The sequence below is a fragment of the Macrotis lagotis genome, chromosome 2, assembly GCF_037893015.1.
Source record: "Macrotis lagotis isolate mMagLag1 chromosome 2, bilby.v1.9.chrom.fasta, whole genome shotgun sequence".
In the NCBI taxonomy this organism is placed as follows: Eukaryota; Metazoa; Chordata; class Mammalia; order Peramelemorphia; family Peramelidae; genus Macrotis; species Macrotis lagotis.
This window is the reverse complement of record NC_133659.1, coordinates 205721698-205742334: the sequence shown is the minus strand read 5'-3', so window position 1 is coordinate 205742334 and position 20637 is coordinate 205721698. Positions and strand designations below refer to the sequence as shown.

General features: G+C 40.4%; 2 protein-coding genes and 1 long non-coding RNA gene across 5 annotated transcripts in view; 2 read left to right on the top strand and 1 right to left on the bottom strand.

The window, feature by feature from the left end:
- Positions 1–20637, top strand: part of KIF19 (kinesin family member 19) — a 68706-nt gene that overhangs the window by 34470 nt on the left and 13599 nt on the right. For all 3 annotated transcript variants that reach the window (XM_074224642.1, XM_074224641.1, XM_074224643.1), the window contains 5 exons: positions 3928–4053; positions 6284–6478; positions 16303–16449; positions 17489–17611; positions 20377–20542. In XM_074224642.1, the coding sequence (XP_074080743.1) occupies positions 3928–4053; positions 6284–6478; positions 16303–16449; positions 17489–17611; positions 20377–20542 (757 nt within the window). The remainder of the gene's footprint in view (positions 1–3927; positions 4054–6283; positions 6479–16302; positions 16450–17488; positions 17612–20376; positions 20543–20637) is intronic.
- LOC141511416 (transcription initiation factor TFIID subunit 10-like) lies at positions 1364–1982 on the top strand. Its single transcript, XM_074220615.1, has one exon. It carries the CDS (start codon positions 1364–1366, stop codon positions 1964–1966), a length of 603 nt encoding a protein of 200 aa, XP_074076716.1. The 3' UTR covers positions 1967–1982.
- On the bottom strand, positions 2009–2545 carry LOC141511417 (uncharacterized). The gene is made up of 3 exons (XR_012475327.1): positions 2451–2545; positions 2227–2357; positions 2009–2129 (listed from the first exon to the last, which is right to left on the bottom strand). It is a non-coding gene; the product is annotated as an uncharacterized LOC141511417 (long non-coding RNA).

Genomic DNA, 20637 nt, shown 5'->3' with positions numbered 1-20637 from the left:
AAAGTTGAAATTTTGAGTAGGGATAAGGCTCATGAGAAGGGTAAGAAAATCCCTTGAAAGCAGCTCATCCTAGGTACCTAGGCAGTTTCCAGGGGTATGATAACAACTTACCCCTTCTTATGTTCCCTGACCCCTTCATTCTGACAGTTCTCATTTTGAAAGACTAGAAACAGGGCAAATGTGAATTGTACATTCCCTAGGGATATGCCCTGGGTGATGCTGAGTCAAAGGTAGGATTTCCCAATTTCCCTGCCAGACTTTCCTTCCCACCTCTCATCTAGGGTGAATGCAAATTTCAGAAAATATTGCTACCTTTCAAATAAGCATGGAAATTACCAGGTCACACTGCTATCTAACATATCTACTGATCTCCTGTCTCCTAAACCATTCCTTAGAAGCACCCCTTGTCTTTTAATGAATGGGATCAACATATATTTTTTTCTCATCAGAAACCAATTATGACTTACTTTGGGTGATTAGTTAAATGTGGACCATTTACCCAAGCATATGTATATGTAGCAGTATCATACATGTGTGGGTGTGTGTCCATGTGCCTGGTATACCTGGCAGCAGCTTTCCCTATTGTTGGCCTATGATGATGGGATTAATAGAGTGGTGTGATTTGTGCAAATAGGTATATGAGAAGTCATTGCTAAGAACAGATGAGTTGTGGCTATTCTGTAGAGTTGTAAATAAGGAGGGGTGATGGGAGCTTAGACACCAGGTTCCAAAATTTAGAGGACACTGACATAAGTTTAGAAGCAACTGAACCTAGTAACTAGCAAAAATAATTCAAACAGGGAGCACATGGAATCTTTTTCTACTTGGCAGTAGCACCCCAAGAAAATGCCTCTCAGCTTGTCTTCATCCTGGGGTCTCTGTCATTCCTCAACTGACTTGTTCTTAAATAGGTGATTCAAAGACATGTTTCATTCCATTTGTCCTGAGCGTATGTTGTATTCCTGGTATCATATACAAAAATTGCTAGTAATAGCTCTACTTCTCTGGCTTCCCAGAACCTCTAATACAATCCTGAACCTGTCTTTTATTAGGTGATCTTTAAGAGGCAGCTAGTGCTGAATTTGGAGTTAGGAAGACCTCAGACTGTGTGACCTTAGTCAAATCACTTAACCTTTATCTGCCTCAGTTTCCTCATCTGTAAATGGGGATAATAATAGCATTGTCTTCCCAGAGTTGTGTAGATCTAATAAGATAATCGCAAAGTTGCTCAGCACAGTGCCAGGGACAGAGTAAGCAGTACATAAATGCAGGCTATTGGGAAGCGGCAGCGGCGGCGGCAGCGCCGTCCTCCCGGTCCTGGGCCTCGGGTTCCGTCCCCTCTCCCCGCCTCCCGCCGGGCGCCATGAGCGGCAGCGGCGCGAACCCCAAAGCGGTCCCGGCCCCGACCCCCACCCCGGCTCCGACCCCCACCCCGGCCCCGGCTTCGGTACCCGCCCTAGCCGAGAGCAAGGCCAGCCCCGCGGGAGGCGCAGGCCCCGGGCCCGGCCGGGGGGACACATCGGACCGCCGGGCCTCTGTGCCAGTGTCCGCGGCTGGGGGGGCGGCGCCCCCCGAAGGTGCCATGTCCAATGGGGTGTACGTACTGCCCGGCGCTGCCAACGGAGAGGTCAAACCGGTTGTGTCCAGCACGCCCCTGGTAGACTTCCTCATGCAACTGGAAGACTACACACCCACAATTCCAGATGCTGTTACTGGCTACTATCTAAACCGAGCTGGGTTTGAAGCCTCTGATCCCAGAATTGTCCGGCTCATCTCCCTGGCAGCCCAGAAGTTCATCTCTGACATTGCCAACGATGCCCTGCAGCACTGCAAGATGAAGGGCACTGCCTCAGGCAGCCCCAGGAGCAAGAGCAAAGACCCGAAGTATACCCTGACCATGGAAGATCTGACCCCTGCACTCAGCGAATATGGCATTAATGTCAAGAAGCTGCATTATTGCACCTAAACTCACCTCTTCCCTGGCTGGCCTGGGTGTGGGGGGGGATGGGCACAATCATGTCAAACTTGGGCCTCTTGGCTGGGTCCTCATTCATGCAGATCTTCATGAGTTTACACACATGTGGGGAGATACCTGGAGGAATGGTAGGTCAAAGGCCTTCCAGGGCAACCTACAAGCAGCAAGAATCCCAGGTTAAGGATCTCTCTGTCCCATAAATCTGCCTCTCCCCTCCCCTTCCCCTCAACCTGCCCCTGCAACCTCCAGACCTTCATGCCAGTTTCCATGTTGGAGAGGTCAGCAAATGGCACCTCCCTTGTCACTAGTTCCCACAACAGTACTGCAAAGTTCCACATGTCTGCAGAATGACTGTTAATCTCCTCTGGCTTCTTCTGCAGGGCTGAATCAGGAGAGGATTGGGATAAGAACCTCATTCTTCCCCTGTCCCCCACCTCCCAAATAAATCTGCTTCTGTCTTCATTCCCCCCCACACCCTCAGGAGCCACCCAGGCAGGGGCATACATGTGCCCTGGACACTGGAAGGAGAATTTCACATCAGCCATGCTGATATGGGCAGTCATATCCTCATCGATCCTAGGGGGAAAGACAAGGCTGGTTGTAGTGGGAATCTGTGCTCAAGAGACAGCTGGATTAGACATCCCAGGTACACTGCAGCCTTAAGCCTCACCATGACACTTTGGCTGTTAAGGGCGTGCAGGAGTATGAGGGGCTCCAGTGTATACAGAAAGGCCATCCCCCAGGCCATATCCAGAGCAAACTTGACCCCTTGAGTCTGGTCAACAACAAAATCTGGAAGAAGCAAAGTTCATAGAAGAGGGAATGTGTTACCCTAAGTCAACTATCTTCAGGTTCCTACTCCTGCCCCTACTCTCTGGTGTCCCCAGCTGTAATCTAATCTGTTTTATAATAACTCACTGGTCCCTTCATAAAGTACATTGTAGAGGGAGCCATAAGGCATCCAGTGGGTGATGAGAGTGGGTCTGGGGGCAGGGGGTGCCTGGCAAGCTCCCAACACAGGCAGCACATTAGGGTGTGAAAAAATTCTGCAAAAGATAAGACAATTCACATGCTGCTCTGTCCCTTTATGCACCCCCTTCTCCCCCCCACCCCAGGCACCAACTTCGCCACCTCAGTTTGAGATATTCCTCATTAAAGTCTCTGCTCTTCTTTGTGCTCAAAAAAATAAATAAAATAAAAATAAATTTAGGCTATTATAATTTTTCTTATTATTATCCTGAGTATTATGTAAGAGGCCAGGCAGGAAGGACAGTGAGCTAGAACTTTCTCCCCTATTTACACTGGTTAATACAGTATTTACACACAGAATGTGAGTGGTAGGAGGAAGGTAAAAAATAACACAGGCTCCTCTAAATTTTAGTTCCCTTTAAATTTTGGCACCTTGTATTAGTAATGGGCTGCTAGATCTTCCCTTGGTTGCCCCCCATTCTTAGCAGGGTCTTTCTTCTTCAGCTCTCCTTCGTTAGAGGTAGTAGAGGCAGACCTCTCCCCCTTGAACAGATGCCTGGGGATCAGAGTGAAAACTTATTCCATTTACATTTTCCAGGAAGAGGAGAGGAGCTAAACCCTGGACCACAGATACATTGTCCAGGGATCCAGCCTCCTGGGGATGGGCCCAGTCAGCCCTGGAAAGGGGTCAACCCGATAGAATACCTCTCTCTGTCTTCATTATAATGACCCCCTTATCTCTATCCTGAGTTGCAACTTCCTTGGAATGCTAAAGATTTGGAAATTTGTCCCTTCATCCTTAGTACCTGTATTTCCATCACTTATCACAGAGACTGGCAAATAGTAGGTGCTTAATAAGTACTTGTTGATTGCTTGATTACAGCTTAACTGATTCTCCTCGGTCTGATGAGTGATGAGGAATGTGACTCCTGCCTTGGTTCTCTGCTCTCAGTCTCCCAATATTCTCTCCTTACTCCTAACAGATCTACAATGAAATGATTAGGGATCTACTGAACCCTTCCCTGGGGTACCTAGAATTGAGAGAGGACTCCAAAGGGGTGATCCAGGTGGCTGGGATCACTGAGGTTTCCACCATCAATGCCAAAGAGGTAAGTTTTGGGCAGAGAGAAGGGGAAGGCTCACTCCCTTGGGTCAAGGAGTCCTGGAGAGGTTGCTGCCCAGTAGGATGTTCCAGCCCTTGAGGAAGCCATGCAAAAAAATCTAACCAGGATCGGGATATCTACGTAAGAAGAATCTTTGCTTTCTATGTTAGCTTTACTAATTCCAATATTTTCTGTCTTATCCAAATCTCACAAGAATTCCCAGGAAGAAGGTGAAACAGCAAATAGTCTTCCAAAGACATTCCTAAGGGGGGAAAAAACTGGCACAGTGAGGTAGCACAATGGATAGAGCACTGACCCTGGAGTTATGAGGGCCTGAGTTCAAATTTGACATCAGTCAGTTACTAACTGTGTGATCTTGGACAAGTCACTTAACCCCTATTGTCTTCCCCCAAAATAAATGAACCTCTGGGCTTTTGATTATCAGTTGCAGAGTTAGAAGTCAAATACAAGTCTCATTCTCAGGCCAGGGATCTTTCCCATTTCACTTCCTCCAAGACTGGAGTATCCTCTTAAATTTCTTTCTTTCTCCCCTTCCTCTCCCCCTCCCACAAAGTTACTACTCACTTTTGAGAGACAGCATGGAATTATGGCTGAATTTGAGTTCAAAGGACCTGAATTCAAATCCTGTTTCACTTGCTTCCTGTATGATTTTCAAAAAAGTTTTTTATTCTCTCTGAGATTTGATTTTTTCATCAGTAAGAGAGGAAATTTGACTAGCTTCACTATGAGCTTGTAAACTATTCTAGCATTCATTTTTAAGTATATTATTCATTTTGTTCTCCCCTTCTAAAGGAGCAACCCTTCTTAAAAAAATGATTTTAAAAGAAAAAAGAAAACCAGTTGAACAAAGCCAAGTAACACATCAGCTAACCATAACTGATAGGGTATGCAGTATTCTACACCCCTAGTCTACCACTCACAGTAAAGGAGGAAAGGTTCTGTTTCTCAACTCTTCTCTTTGACATTGTAATTACATAGCATTTGATCTGTTTTATCATTCTTTCTGTTTACATGATTTTTTCCTTGTGTATATTTATCAGCTTCTCTTCTTTGATTGAGAAATGCCTGTCACTCTATCTCTTCTTCCCTATCTCTATTTTCTATCCATCTTTGAGTTTACCTTTGGAGCCTCTCTCTAAGTTCTGCCCACCTATGAGATCCTCATAGCACCCATAGGATCTTGGATTCTGAATAAGAAGAGAGACCTTTGAGAGCATTTCACCCTCCCCCCCATTTTATAAATTTAGAACCTGAGGGATTATATAAGAATTTGATCACTATGAAGGCTATCCACTAAACTTTGAGGTGAATGTGCCCTTTGGACTCATAGGATCATAAATCATGAATTCGTAAATCTCCCTCATCTACTTATTAGCTGTGTGATCCTGGGCAAATCACTTAAATTCTCTCTGACTCAGTTTCCTCATTTGTTAAAATGGAGATTATGCCACCAAATACCCAGAGTTATTGTAAAAAATGAGATAACATTTGTAAACACTTTGCAAATCTTAAAACTCTATGCAAACACTAGTTATCATTATCATAATTATTATTGCTATCATTAGAATACCTCTTGAAACCTGTTTCTTTATTTATAAAATGGGGGTAAAAATAGCATCTACCACACAGGGTGGTTGTAAGGAACAAATGAGATAACATACATACATAAACATAAAAAATATATTTATATCATTCTTTGCAAACTTTGAAGCACTGTATAAATAATATTGTCATTGTCATCATCACTATCACCACCAGCACCAATACCATCATCATCATTATTATTATTATCATCATAGCTGGAATGGACTCTAGGGGTCATATGGGCCAACATCTTTATTTTATAGTTCCAGAGAGTGAGGTCCAAAGAGGCTGACTTGCTAAAAGGTCATACAATTAGCAAAAGACATAGCTAGAATTTGAATCCAACTCCTCTGACTGCAAACTCAGCACATTTTCCACTAAATTACACTTGTCCTCTATCCCTGCTGCTAGTGTGTGGATTCTTAGTAAGATCTATAGGGGCAGAGATTGTTTTCCCTAATCTTGTATCATCTGCAGTCCCTACTACAAGACCCTCTGCACATCAGGTATACAACAGATGTGAGGTCAGGTTGAGTTAGGGAAGCTTTCCCTGCTTTGGCATGTTTGGCAGAAGAGGTCAGGGGCCTGAGACCTCTCCTTCTCCCAGCCTACCATTCCCCTTTATCTCCAGGTCATGCAACTTCTGATGAAAGGAAACAAGCAGAGAACCCAGGAGCCTACAGCTGCCAACCAGACGTCTTCCCGGTCCCATGCCATACTCCAAGTGACTGTGCGCCAAAAGAACCGGGTCAAGAATGTCATGCAAGAAGTGAGACTGGGCCGCCTCTTCATGATCGACCTCGCTGGGTCAGAACGGGCATCCCAGGTGAATGGATGGGAAGAAGTGGGAGCAATGGCTTTCTGTGGCAGGGTGGGCAGGGATAGGACTGCCTTCAGAAAAGCCACTCTCTTGGGAGGAGGTTCCAATTTGGACCCTCCCAGTAGAAAGGAAGATTAATAGTTTCTTTCACTTCATTCACCATCATGGTCATTTATCTGGAAACTAAAATTCTTTTTTATTGGCATCTAGAGTAAGCTACTTAAACCCAGGTCCCATGTTTGTTAAGAGACTTAAAGTCTTAGGGCATACCACCTGTTGTAGGTAAACACAGGGAATCTAGATAACACCTGAGGAGTAAGTATTGGCATTGTTAGACAATGCCAGAGAGAGTACAGAGGAGGATAGGAAAGGATTGTTCAGGTTGCATGTTTGGACAGGATGGGAGTGGAAATTTCCTGGAGGAGGTAGAATTGGCTTGAATGATGGGAGAGGAGTGACTTGAATGATGGGAAAGAAGAAACTTAGAGTATTGGGAAAGAGAGAGTGGTGGGAGAATATAGCAGCCTCTTCCATGGGGTCTTGGGAAAGGTAGGCCCTTACAAAAGCTTATTGGAAGGGGAGGGGGGTGGGGAAAGGAGTCCTGACTTTCAAAAAAAAAGATATTTAAGTTTAATCTGCATTATTTATACTTTCCAATCACCTTTTTCAGTTTAGTCAATCAACAAAACAATAAAACAAACTCTGATTTGTGCCACTTGCCTTTCCAAGGTGTAAATGTTCATTCACACTGAAAATTGATTAATAGTAGCTCTCCAGTCTGTATGAACTGGCCCCAGCACAGCACTGATGGAAACCTAAGAAAGGTCTTACTCCATGACAAAAGGAGGAAGAGAGAAAATCAGTCTAATTCCTGCCCATTTAAATACCAGACTTCAAATCACAACTACCTGGGTTGGCACCCTACCTCAGACTAGATGTCAAGTCACTTAACTTCTAAGCCTCAGTTTCTTCATCTGCAAAATGGGGATGTGATGCAGCATGATAGTGGCATGCACTATGAGGTAGGTGTCTGTGCCCTACACAAGCTAGTCATACAGCAATATACTGGAGTCAGACAGTAAGAGCTGGCAAAAGCCAATTAAATTTTTTAGTGTGAATGTTTGTACTGGAGAATTAGAAATTGAGAAACAATAGCAATCAAGGCTTGATTTATTACTTCGATGCTTAATTTATTACTTTGAGTTTTGTTTTAAGAAAGTAATGGTAAGGGGCTGCTAGGTGGTGCAGTGAATAAAGCACCAGCCCTGGAGTCAGGAGTATCTGGATTCAAATCTGGTCTCAGACACTTAATAATTACCTAGCTGTGTGGCCTTGGGCAAGCCACTTAACCCCATTTGCCTTGCAAAAAAAAAAAAAGAAAGAAAGAGAAAGAAAAAAGAACGAGAGAGAGAGAAAGAAAGAAAGAAAGAAAGAAAGAAAGAAAGAAAGAAAGAAAGAAGAAGAGAGGGAAGGAAAGAAGGGAGGAATAGAGGGGAGGGAGGGATGGAGAGAAATAAGGAAAGAAAAGGAAGGAAGGAAGGAAGGAGAGAGAAAGAAAAGGAAAAAGAAAGAAAGAAAGAAAGAAAGAAAGAAAGAAAGAAAGAAAGAAAGAAAGAAAGAAAGAAAAAGAAAGATAGCAGAAATGTTAATTATGCTGATAAAACTTAAAAAGATGTTTCCTGAAATTTACCAACACAATCCTTGGGCCATTCTTGGAATTTTGTATAGAAATAAGGCAAATTGACTCATAGGAAGGGTGGGAAAATCTGCCTCAGCCAAGACCTGCATCCAAGTTAAAGCCTCTAACAGTTACAGTAACCCTGGGCTAGTGGCTTAACACAGCAGAGCAGCTTTTTTTTTTAAGATTCTAAATTGCAGAGAAAGAACCCACCTTCATTGGCAGAGTAAGTCCCTCACTAGGTAAGTCGATCAGTAATATTGTTTGTCCTTTTTTCTCCCAGAGGACCTATGACAGCAGAAGGTTAATATTTTTCACTTACAAGTGAATTGGATTTAAGTGAGGCAGAACTGTGCAGAGTCACTACCTCTCTCCTCCAGAGTTATCAGTGGCATGACATAGGTCTGGATGACTGGAGTTGGTCCCAGATACAGTGGAGGACCTTGACTTTTTCCAGCTAAGTCTTTCCCAGGTTCCAGTTTGTCTGAGGCAAAGCCCATTCAGTGATTAAGGGCTAAGTAAGAAATGAGACAGAGGGCAGCAATGCACAATGGATAGAGCACTGGTCCTGTAGTCAGGAGGACCTGTGTTCAAATTAAGCCTCAAGACACTTAATAATTGCCTAGTTGTGTGACCTTGGGTAAGTCATTTAACCCCATTGTCTTAAATAAATAAAATAAAAAGAACTGAGACAAAAGATGGCCTAGCCTGTCTTCATAAAAGACTCATACTGGAAGGGGAAGACCCTCAGAATTTCTGGCCAGTTTTATACTCACTCTGCGCCAACTCAAGAAGATAAGCCTAGTCCCAAAGTCCACTGATAAGTGTGTCTTTCCCTTACCATACTTTGAGACAAGAATTACTCCAACAAAATCATAAGTCTACTTAAAAATTGGGAATAATAATAATAATAATAGTATCTATTTCCCAGAGTTATTATGAGACTCAAATGAAATCAGAAAGAAATCAAATGAATGTAAAGTAATGTAAAACTTCTATAAAGTATTTTGCAAACTTTAGAGCATTATGTAAGTGTGAACTATTACTTCCCAGTCACACATATACTAAACCTTGATAAAAACTATCCCAGGCATTTGCTGTTGCTGCTGCTAATGTTGTTTTTCAGTAATATGTGACTCTTTGTGATCCTTTTTGGATTTTCTTGGCAATTCTAATGTTAATAATCACAAATATTTATGGCACTTTTTTTCTATATCATTTTGAAAATATTTTATTTGTTTTTCCAACTACAAACAACAGTAGTTATTAACCAATCTTATTTTTTGCAAGGTTTTGAGTATTCAATTTTTCTCCCTCTCTTCTATCCCCCTCCCCCTGACAGAAAGCAATCTGATATAGGCTCTACATTTCTAACCATGCTAAACATAGATCGATATTGAACATGTTGTGAAAAAAGAATAAGATCCAAATGGAAGAAAACATTAGGGGGAAAAAATGACATAATACATAAGGCAACTTTAGAAAACTGAAGATAATGAACTTTGGTCTTCATTTAAATTCCACAGTTCCTTCTCTGGATATGGTTGGTATTTTCCATCACCAGTCTTTTAGAATTGTCTTTGATTATTATACCACTGAAATGAACAAGTCCATCATGGTTGATCATTCCCTCATGTTGTTAATGTGTATAATGTTCTTCTGGTTCTTCTCATTTCATTAACATCGATTCATGCAAGTCTTTCCAGGCTTTTCTAAAATCCCATCCTTCATGATTTATTTTTGAACAATAGTGTCCCATCACATACATATACAATTTGTTCAGTCATTCCCCACCTGATGAACATCCCCTCAATTTCCAATTCTTTACCACTATGAAAAGAGATGCTAGAGATTATTTTTGTACATATGGGATTTTTTTATCCTTTTTCATGATCTCTTCAGTATACAACCCAACAGTGGTATTTCTGGATCAAAGGGTATGCACATTTTTATTGCCCTTTAGGCATAATTCCAATTTGCTCTCTGGAAAGGTTGGATCACTTCACAATTCTACCAATAATACATTAGTGTCCCAGTTTTCTCACATCCCCTCCAACATTGATCATTTTCCTTTCCTGTCATGTTGGTCAATCTGAGAGGTTTGTGATGTTTTAATTTGCTCAGAGATGTTTTAATTTGCATTTCTCTAACCAATAATGATTTAGAGCAATTTTTCATATGACTGTAGATAGTTTTGATTTGTTTATCTACCTTTCCAAATGCTTTCACCATTTATCAACTGTGGGATGACTTGTTTTTTAATAAATTTGACTCAGTTCTCTATATTTTAAAAATTAATCTTTTGTCAGAAACACTAATTATAAAAATTGCTTCCCAACTTACTATACTCCTTTTGATCTTGTTTATAGTGATTTTGTTTGTGCAAAAACTTTTTAACTGAATGAAATCAAAATTAATCCAGTTTGTTTTTTATAATGTTCTTTATCTCTTCTTTGGAAGAGATAGATCTTTCAATAGAATGACAGGTAAACTATTCCTTGTTCTCTTAATTGGCTTATAATATTAACTTTTATGTCTAAATCCTGCCCCATTTTAATCTTATCTTGTTACAGGGTGTGAGATATTGTTCTATGTATGATACCTTTAAGATTTACAAAGTACAACAAAAAAATAGTAGTTCAAGTTTAATGAGCAAGTAGTTTTTCTGTGTGGTTTTATTTTTTTGGGGGGGGGGTTAATTCTGGTGCTTCCCAGGCCAACTCTAATTACCTGACTCAGTGGTCTTTCTTTTCTTCTAGCTTTCAAACTAGAAGTCAAACTTTCAAACTTCAAGTCCTTCAGCTAAAATTCCATCTTCCAAAGAAAACTTTTCCCAACCTCTCTTAATTCTTTTCCTCTGTTCATTATTTCCTATTTATAACTTCATATTTATTTGTTTACTGTCTCCCTTATTATATTGTAATCTCCAAGAGGGCAGGGACTGTCTTTTGCCTCTTTTTGCTTCCCTAGCACTTAGCACAATGTCTTAAATAAAATAGCTGATTAATAAATGATTATTGATTGACTTTAAAGGCCATCTAGTTCAACCTTTTCCTTTTTTTTTCAGAAGAAGATCTGTAGTTAAATGACTTATCTAAAGTCATTCAGAGAGTAACCATCAGAGCCAGGATTCAAACTAAGGTCCTTTGACTCTAAATCCAATATCTTTTCTTTTTTCTTTTTTCAAGGAAATGGGGAAAATGACTTGCTGAGACCATACAGCTAGTAAATGTCAACTGTCTGAAGCCAGATTTGGACTTAAGTCCTCCTGATTCCAGGGCCAAAGCTCTATCTCCTGGGTATCTAGTTCCCCCCCCCCCAATATTTTTTTACTTTATCAAAATAGCAAAATTGAATATAGATTCCTACTACCAAACAACTAATACAGACCTTTACCAATTTTTTATAGAATATTCGTCAGCAAGACTGATTCTCCCCCAATTCTGCCTCAGATACTTAGTCTATAATGTTGGACAAGACATTTAACCTCTCTCTGCTTCAATTTTTCTCTTCTGACAATAAGCATTTATTAAGATCCTATTCTTAAGATCCTATTAGCATTGTAAAATGGGAAGAGGGAACAGGGAAGGGGGAAAGTAGATCATGATGGGCAAGAGGTGGTGACTGATTAGAATGGCCCAGACAGGACAGAAGGTTTTTACAAAGTCCTGCTAAAAATGTCTCTGAGATCTACACTTCCTGATCTTCTGCCACATGGAAAGGGAAGGACAAGAGTAAAAGAGTTACCTTGGTTTTCCACTACCACTGACCCACATCAATGGCAACTTGCCTTCCCCTCCCTTTCTCCTGATTAGTTCCCAAAGTTTGGAGCGCCATCTAGTGCTCCAAGTCAGTTAACGACTCTTTGTTTGCTGTCCTCAACTCTTTCCATTCACAGTTTTTTTTAATTTATTTAAGACAATGAGGTTGAGAGTGACTTGCTTAAGGTCACAGAACTAGGCAACTATTAAGTTTCTGATGCTGGATTTGAACTCAGATCCTCCTGACTCTAGGGTTACTGCTCTATCCACTGAGCCACCTAGCTACCCCCCCTTCACACTTATAAAAGCAAGCTGGGTAGCTCACTGCTATCATTATTGCAGGGTTGCTTGAGTCTTTAGTGGTGTCACCATTATCATTAATACTCATCATCATTGCGTTGGTGGTGGTGTTGGTGGTAGTGGTGATCATTATCTATAGTCATCATCCCATCATCATCATCATCATCATCATCATTCAACATTTTTCCCCCATGGGTTCAAATAGTAATTGCCCTGGAACAAGTCAGTACTTCATGTGGACATCAGATGCCCTAGTGCTTGACTGTTTTGGGGTCTGGTCTAGGTATTTGCAGATCATAGATAAATCTTCACTGTGGTATTGAAACAAAGGCTTTGCATTAATTGGCCAAGATGGTATAAATGTTACTGTGTTTTCAGGCAGCTCATTCAATAATAATGTTGTTCTTAATACCCTGGGATTTTGTGGCATATATTCTTGTGGTGATTAATATTAATTGGTCATTAATAATCTTAATAATGAATATCCATGTGAATTCAATGTCAACAGAAAAGTGATGAACAAATGACTGAGAAAGAGAAAAAGAAAAAAGAAGGAAAAGAAAGAAGGAAGGAAGGAGAGAGGGAGAGAGGAGGGAAGGAAGAAAGAGAAAGAAAGAAAGAAAGGAAGAAAGAAAGAAAGAGAAAGAGGGAGAGAGAGAAAGAAAAAAAAGAAAGAAAAGAAAAAGGAAGGAAGCTAAGTAGGAATAAAAGTTCTTTTGAAATGCCATGTTTTATATGAATAGTCCTTGACGTGATTGTGGTGGTTGAAGTGTTTTAAATTAAAAGCAATGTTCCACGTGGACATCAGATACTCTAGTGTTTGATTGTTTTGGGAGACTGGTCTAGGTATTTGCAGATCATAGATAAATCTTCACTGTGATATTGAGACAAAGGCTTTGCATTAATTGACAAAGATGGTATAAGTGTTACTGTGTTTTCAGGCAGCTCATTCAATAATAAGTTGTTCTTTATACCCTGGGACTTTTTGGCATATATTGTTGTGGTAATTAATAACAACTGGTCATTAATAATCTTAATAATGAATATCCATGTGAACTCAGTCAACACTATATCAACAGAAAAGTGATGAACAAGTGACTGAGTCATGTAGAGTTGTTTATGGAAACACAGGAAATTATGACAACAATTCAGGACCAAGTCATTGCAATCAGAAACTATAAAAAGGTCATCCTGAAGGAGCCTGCACTTAGTTATGAATGTCAATCTTGCAGGGGAACAGTGGAGACAACACAATAGCTATTAATATGTAGAATACACTAAATATGTATTTGATGGTTAAAATTATCAGAAGCTCACTACTTCTACCTTTCATGTACTAACAGATAACAAATTCCAATACTATAAATATAGACCTCCAAATATTCCATAAAACTCACCAATAAGACCATTATCACAGGATGAATCGCCTAGGCATAACACCAAGTCACAAAAACTTAAGAACATTTATAAGACTGATTAGGTAATAATAGAGTACTGAATTTGGAATAGGATTCTTTGAATTTATATACTGCTTCAGACAAACTGGCTGTGTAACCCTGGGCAAGTCACTTCCCCTCTACCTGTGTCAGTTTCCTCATCTACAAAAATAAGGCTAATTATACTATCTACCTCACAGCATTGTTGTGTGAATTGGTGAGATAATATATATATATATTATATGGTGAGATAATATATATATATTATATGGTGAGATAATATATATATATATATATATGTAAAGCACTATTCTGATCATAAAGCATTTTATCAATGCTATCAATGGTAACACTATCTGAAATGCTCATAATGATCTTTAAACTACATGGAACCAAAAGTTTTCACAATATAGAGATCCGAATAAGAAGATCAAAGTCACAAGGACAAGTTAAGGTATATATCATGTCTCTGGTCCTGCATGCTACTGGAGTATGGCATGCTTCAGGCAACCAGTGGAAGATGAGTTTATATCCTCATACATTTATTCAATTATTCTATGTACCTGGATAATAACTCGTAGAATATTGAATATACAAGAATAAAAGCTGAATAACCACTTGTCCCAGGGTCATTTCTTAAAACTAAAACATTTTTATCACAGGTTAAGTTTGTAAAGTGCTTTATAGACATTACTTCATTTCTACCTCCTAACAACACTGGATGATAGGAGCTATAATTATCCCCATTTTAGAGAGGAAGAAACTAGAGACAGAGATAAAATGTCTTGCCCAGGATCACTTGGCTAGTGTCTGAGCTCAAATTTGAACTCAGGTCTTCCTGGCATCATCTAGTCCTCTCCTCGTCTGATGCCTCATTGGTGTGGAGATGATCTTAAGCTCTTGAACAGTTATACAAGTTCTGACTGGTCTTACCAAGTTGAAAAGGCTTTGAGCATAGGCCTAGTTATAGGCTGGATGACATCTAGTCATCATCCTAGCAAAGGCCAGAGAGGTTCTTCACGAGTCATTTTGCTGCAATATCAAAAGATCATAAAATTTAAAGCTAGAAAAGACATATCTTTAGACATTTCAGTTATGACCATTTCTTCCTGACCCCATCTGGGATTTTCTTGGCAAAGTTACTGGAGTGATTTGCCATGTCCTTCTCCAGCTCATTTTACAGATTAGGAAACTGAGGCAAACAGGGTAAAGTGACTTGTCCAAGATCGCACAGATAGTAAGGAATCGAGGCTGGATTTGAACTCAGATTCTCCTGACTTCAGGACCAACACTCTATCTATTGCTCCCCCCATCTGCCCCTTCCTTTGAAAATACCTTAAACATCATCTTCCCTTATTTGATACAATAATAAAACAAAGCCCAGAAAAGTGAAGTGAATTTGCCCTAGGTCACTTAGAGAGCAGAAACAGAGTTCAAATCCAAAGCTTCAGGCACTAAACTTATGCTATTTCCACCATATCAAGCATAGTGACCCTAACAATACATGTAAGGGCAGAGAGGTTACAATCATCATTGGTGAAAAGGCATATTGTCACTAATGAAACCACAGTCCCTTAAAATATTGACATATAGAGGCAGTATGATATAGTTAAGGTTCAAATTTCATCTCAGAGATAGAAGAATCCTTGGATAAATCACTTAAACTTTCTGCTCCTCAGTTTCCTCAAAGGTCTTTGCCAATTCTATTCTATGATTCTACATTAGATATAAATAACACTTTGTTGTTGTTGCTGCTCAGTCATTTTTTTTTCAACTCTGACTCTCTATGATTCTGATGAATTCTTGGCAGAGATACTGGAGTGGTTTGCCATTTCCTTCTCCAGTTCATTTTACAGATGAGGAATTTGAGGCAAGCAGGATTAAGTGACTTGTCCAGGGTCACACAGCTCGTGAGTGTCTGAGATCAGACTTGAACTCAGTAAGAGTCTCTCTAGAGTTCAGGAGAGCACTCAATACGCTTTGCCACCTAGCTGCTGCTCACATAACACTTTAAGAGTTATCAAATGCTTAACATACATTATCTCATTGGATCTTCACAATAACCCTGTGTGGCAAGTAGGGAAAATAATATCATGCCCATTTTATGGATGAGAGAGATTAAGTATCTTGCTCAAATTCACCCAAGGAGTAAAAATGGTAAAACCTGTTTTGAACCCAGGTTTCCTGGGGCCAGAATGCTCTCCTCAAATAGATCTAGGAATTATCTGCATAGAGATAATATTTGAATCCAATATGAGTTGATGCAATCATCTAAAGAGGGAGCATAGAGAAGAGATGCCTATAGCAAGCTCCACACACTCTAAATATTGTAGTAGAAAGAGGGAAACAAGGGAGGAGTGATGAGAAGAAAAGGAAGGAGAAAGAGAAAGCTCTTTTCCATCTGTTTACCTCACTTACCTCCATAACAATCCTATTAGGTTGGTAGCATAGCGTCTGTTATCATCTGTGTTCCAGGCAAAGAAACTGAGGTGGAGCAAGCTGAGGGGATTGGTTGGGTATTAGTGCATTAATAGAGAAATCAAATGCTTTGCTATATAACATCAACCTTTCCTGCCCAGCAGGCTTGTAGATCACTCCCTGAAGGCTCAGCCCCTCCACCACTCCCCAGTCAACTCTTGTCTTCTTGATCTACAGACTCAGAACCGAGGACAGCGCATGAAAGAGGGTGCCCACATCAACCGGTCCCTTCTGGCCTTGGGCAACTGTATCAATGCTCTCAGCGACAAGGGGAATAATAAGTATATTAACTACAGAGACAGCAAACTCACCAGACTCCTCAAGGTACCCGCAGAAACCAAATGGGGCATAAGTGGCAGAAAGCTGGAGGGTCAGGAGCCAAATCTTTAGAAGATGCTGTTGTGTCAAAGGAAACTGTATCCATCCCACTGTTGCCATTGTTAGCACTTTGCTATGTATAACACAGGATATTTTGAAGGTACCTTTCAGAAGTCACATGGAGAATAACGGGGGGGGGGGTAGTAGTAGTAGTATGACATAGTGTATAAGGAGATCTGGGTTCAAGGCCCATCAAGTTCAAGTCTGATCATTAATGATAGTGTGAACCCAGGCAAATTACTTGCCTCTCCATGCTCAGTAACTAATACTAAAAGTTGCAAAGAAAGTGTCAATCTACATTCTTAGAGGTGGTTTCTTCATCTGTCCCAGTCCCAATCCCTAAGAACAATGGTTCACCTTATGGCCCATGAAAGATATTCAAGATCATAGAATTCATAGCTGAAAGGAATATTAGGGATTCACTAGTCCAACTTTCTCACTTTATAAATGGAGAACCAAAGGTCCAAGATGGAAGAGTTGTTGGGGTTTTTTAATTAATATTATGCTTGCAACAAAGGACACTCCTAGGGTAGCTACTAGCTTATTGGATAGAGCACTGGCCCTGAACTTGGGAGGACCTGAGTTCAAATTCAGATTCAGACACTTAATACTTAGTTGTATGACACTGGGCAAGTCACTTAACCCCAATGCCTTGCAAAAACCAAAAAAAATGAAAATGAAAATGAAAAAAACAAAGAGCATTCCTTAGCCATAGAATCATTCAATTAAAAAAGAAAGAAATTCTCATCTATAAATTGGGCAAGAAGGGGAAGAAAGACGGGAGGAAGGAGGTACAAGTCCAAGCTTTCCATAGATGATTAATAAATACTTCAGGATATATGGTAATGGGGGGGGTCAGGAGAGATGGGGAGTGGCAGGGATTTAGATTCCCACAGTGGAGAAACCTAGTCATAGGTGTGGCAAAATGAGATAAGATGTAATGATTGATAATCTAACCAGGTCCTCTCCTTCACCCCATACATAGGATTCCCTTGGGGGCAACAGTAGGACAGTGATGATTGCCCATATCAGTCCAGCAAGCTGTGCATTTGAGGAATCCCGAAACACTCTTACTTATGCTGGTCGGGCCAAGAATATCAAGACAAGGGTGAGATAAAGCCTCTTGACTATTTCCCAAGATCAAGTTCCTTACTTTATATTCACTGAGTCAATCCCCTACCTGACCACTCCTCTGCTGAATATCCCTGAAATCAGCCTTCGCCTCTTTAGCCCCATCCTCAGTCCTTGGATCTAATCTTATTCTTCCCCACTCTTTCAGTCATACTTCACAGATACTTCTCAGAAGTTAGTGATAGGTGCTTCCATTCACCACTGAAAGCACTAAATTTCCTCTTTATGGCTTCATCCACTCCTGAATCCACTACCCCCCTTCCTCCTTTCCCTTTCTCTTTCTCCTTCCTTCTCTTCTCATCATTCTTCCCTTGTTTTCCTCTTTCTATACAATATTTACTATAGGTGTCTTCTCTCTATGTTCCCTCTCTAGGTGATTTCATCAGCTCACATTATCTATATGCAGATAATTCCTAGCTTTATAGTTCCAGCTCTCAGTCTTGCATCACCAGCTACTGTTCATCATCTCTACCTGAATGTCTTAACATCTCAAACTCCCAAATACAAATACAAACCAGAACTCCTTATGATTATCATATCCTCTAAACCAAAACTCTTCTACTGACTTTCCTGTTTCTGACCATGATACTTCAATTCTTAAAGTCATTCAGGTACACAACCTAGAAATCATCCTTAATCTTTTATATTCCTACACACACACACACTCACACACACTCTCACACACACACACACACACACACACACACACACACACACACACACACACACACAGCACCACCAGCACCACCACTACCACCACCACCACCACCACCACTACCACCACCAATATTTAAACAGTTATCAGGTCTTGCTTGCTGATTTCACCTCCTTTAATATCTCATTTTCATCCTCTTCTCTCTCTTTTTACCACCACTAGTCAAGGCATTCATCACCTTTCTCCTGGACCATTACAATAGTTTCCTGATTTGCTACCCTGTATCCAGTCTCTTGGGGCTGCTAGATGGTATAGTGTAATAGAGTGCTGAACTCAGAATCAAGAAGATCTGAGTTTAAACTTGATCTCAGTACTAGCTGAGAAAGCCACTTTATACTGTTTGCCTCCATTTCCTCAACTGTTAAAATGAGCTGGAGAAAGAAACGGCAAACCACTGTGGTATCTTTGCCAAGAAAAGCCCAAATGGGATCAAGAAGATTCAGCAACAACAATCCAGTCTCTCTTTAATCAGTCATCCACACAGCTGCCAAAGTAATTCATGGTACTAAGGCACAAATATTACTCCCCTATTTGAGAAGCTTCAGTGACTTCCTTTGCAATATCCTCTGGAAGGCACTGAAAGTCTTTTCATAGGATGGTTCCAACCCATCTTTCCTGGTAGATTTCCCATCACTCTCTGTCACCTATTCTATACCACAGCCAGACTGGCCTATGTACTGTTCCCTTGTCCCAATTCCTCTGACTGGTTCTTCTCCATATCTAGAATGTTCTCTTTTGCCCTAGAATTTAATGGTTCCTTCCTTTCCTGATTTTCCAGTTGTTAATGCTTCTTGACAAGTTACTTGGTATTTCTTTTATATATATCCTCTACATACTTCCCCCTACCAGAATGTAGGATCCCTGAGGGCAAGAATTGTCTCACTTTTGTATTTGTATAATTCAAAGCCTAACACAGAAGCACAGCTGCTTAATAGGTGTTTGTTGATTGGTTGATTATGTACTCTGAGCCAATCAATCAATCAGTCGTATATGTTAAGGGCTTATTATGTGCCAAACACTTGACACTCTTGAGGATTCACAGATTAGTACAAAATTAGTACAAAGTGGTTTCAGAAAGAAGAGAACTAACATCTAGGGGATCAGAAAAAAGCATCATGCAGAAGCTGACACTTAAGCTGAGTTTTGAGAGAAAGCTAAGATTCCAAGAGACAGAGATGAGAAAGAAGGGCATTCCAGGCATGGAATAAATGAAGGCAAAAATATGGAAGTAGGGCATAACATAAAACATGAGTAGGAGAGTAAAGTATAAGAAGACTAGACAAGAGATTTATATGTATACATATATAAATATGTATGTATGTATGTGTAATATATGTATAATATTAAATGAGGTTGGAAAGGTAGATTAATGTCAAATTGTAAAGAGCTTTTAATTGCCAAACAGTTTATATTTGATTCTAGAAGCAATAAAGAGCTATTGGAGTTTATTGATCAGGGAGATAACATCATTTTGGCAGACTTGTGGAGTATAACTGGTGCATGGAGAAAGACTTAAGTCAGGAAGTTCACAGGCCAGGCACAAATAGTTCAAATGAATGTTTGGAGTGGAGATGGCTCTAAATTTATGGAGTTCGTGAAAGGAGAAGATATATATATCAGAGATGTCATGGAAGTAGAAAAGACAAGATTTAGTAACTGATTGTGTATCAGTGGGGTGAGTGGGAGTGCGGAGTCACATCATGGAATGGAGGGATTCAGAGTGCATATAAGACACAGTTCTTGCCCTCAAAGATGTTGAATTCCAATAAAGGAAACAGCATGTGTGAAGTGCTTTGAAACCAGAAAGCCTTATATAAATGCTTGCTACTATTATTATTATTTTATAAATGAATAAGGGGAGGCTTAGAGACAAAAACTCACTGAACCCAGACTCCCAAGGGCAGCACTAAAAGCTGGGTGAAATTCAAGAGTCAGAAGAAAGAAAGAATCAGCAACCCATTGACTAGGGAGGAGAAAGGAGAGGGAAGAGACCACTTGGCTCTCACTTCTCTTCCCACCACCCCCAGGTAAAACAGAACCTGCTGAATGTCTCATATCACATTGCTCAATACACCAGCATCATCTCTGACCTGCGAAGTGAAATTCAACGACTCAAATGCAAGATTGATGGAAAGGGTGGGCGGGGCCAGGGTAGAAGCCCCTGTGAGCAGGGTGACATTCGCCAGATCCAAGGTGGGTACTTAGAGGCATAGGGTGGTGCTATCCTTTTGGTTATCTTTAATCATTTGTCAGAAGTCTAGGTTACCCATAGCTTTTGGGGAGGGCAC

What these genes read in the sequence shown, in the direction of transcription:
- LOC141511416 (XM_074220615.1), top strand. Translation starts at nt 1,364, where the DNA reads ATGAGCGGCAGCGGCGCGAACCCCAAAGCGGTCCCGGCCCCGACCCCC.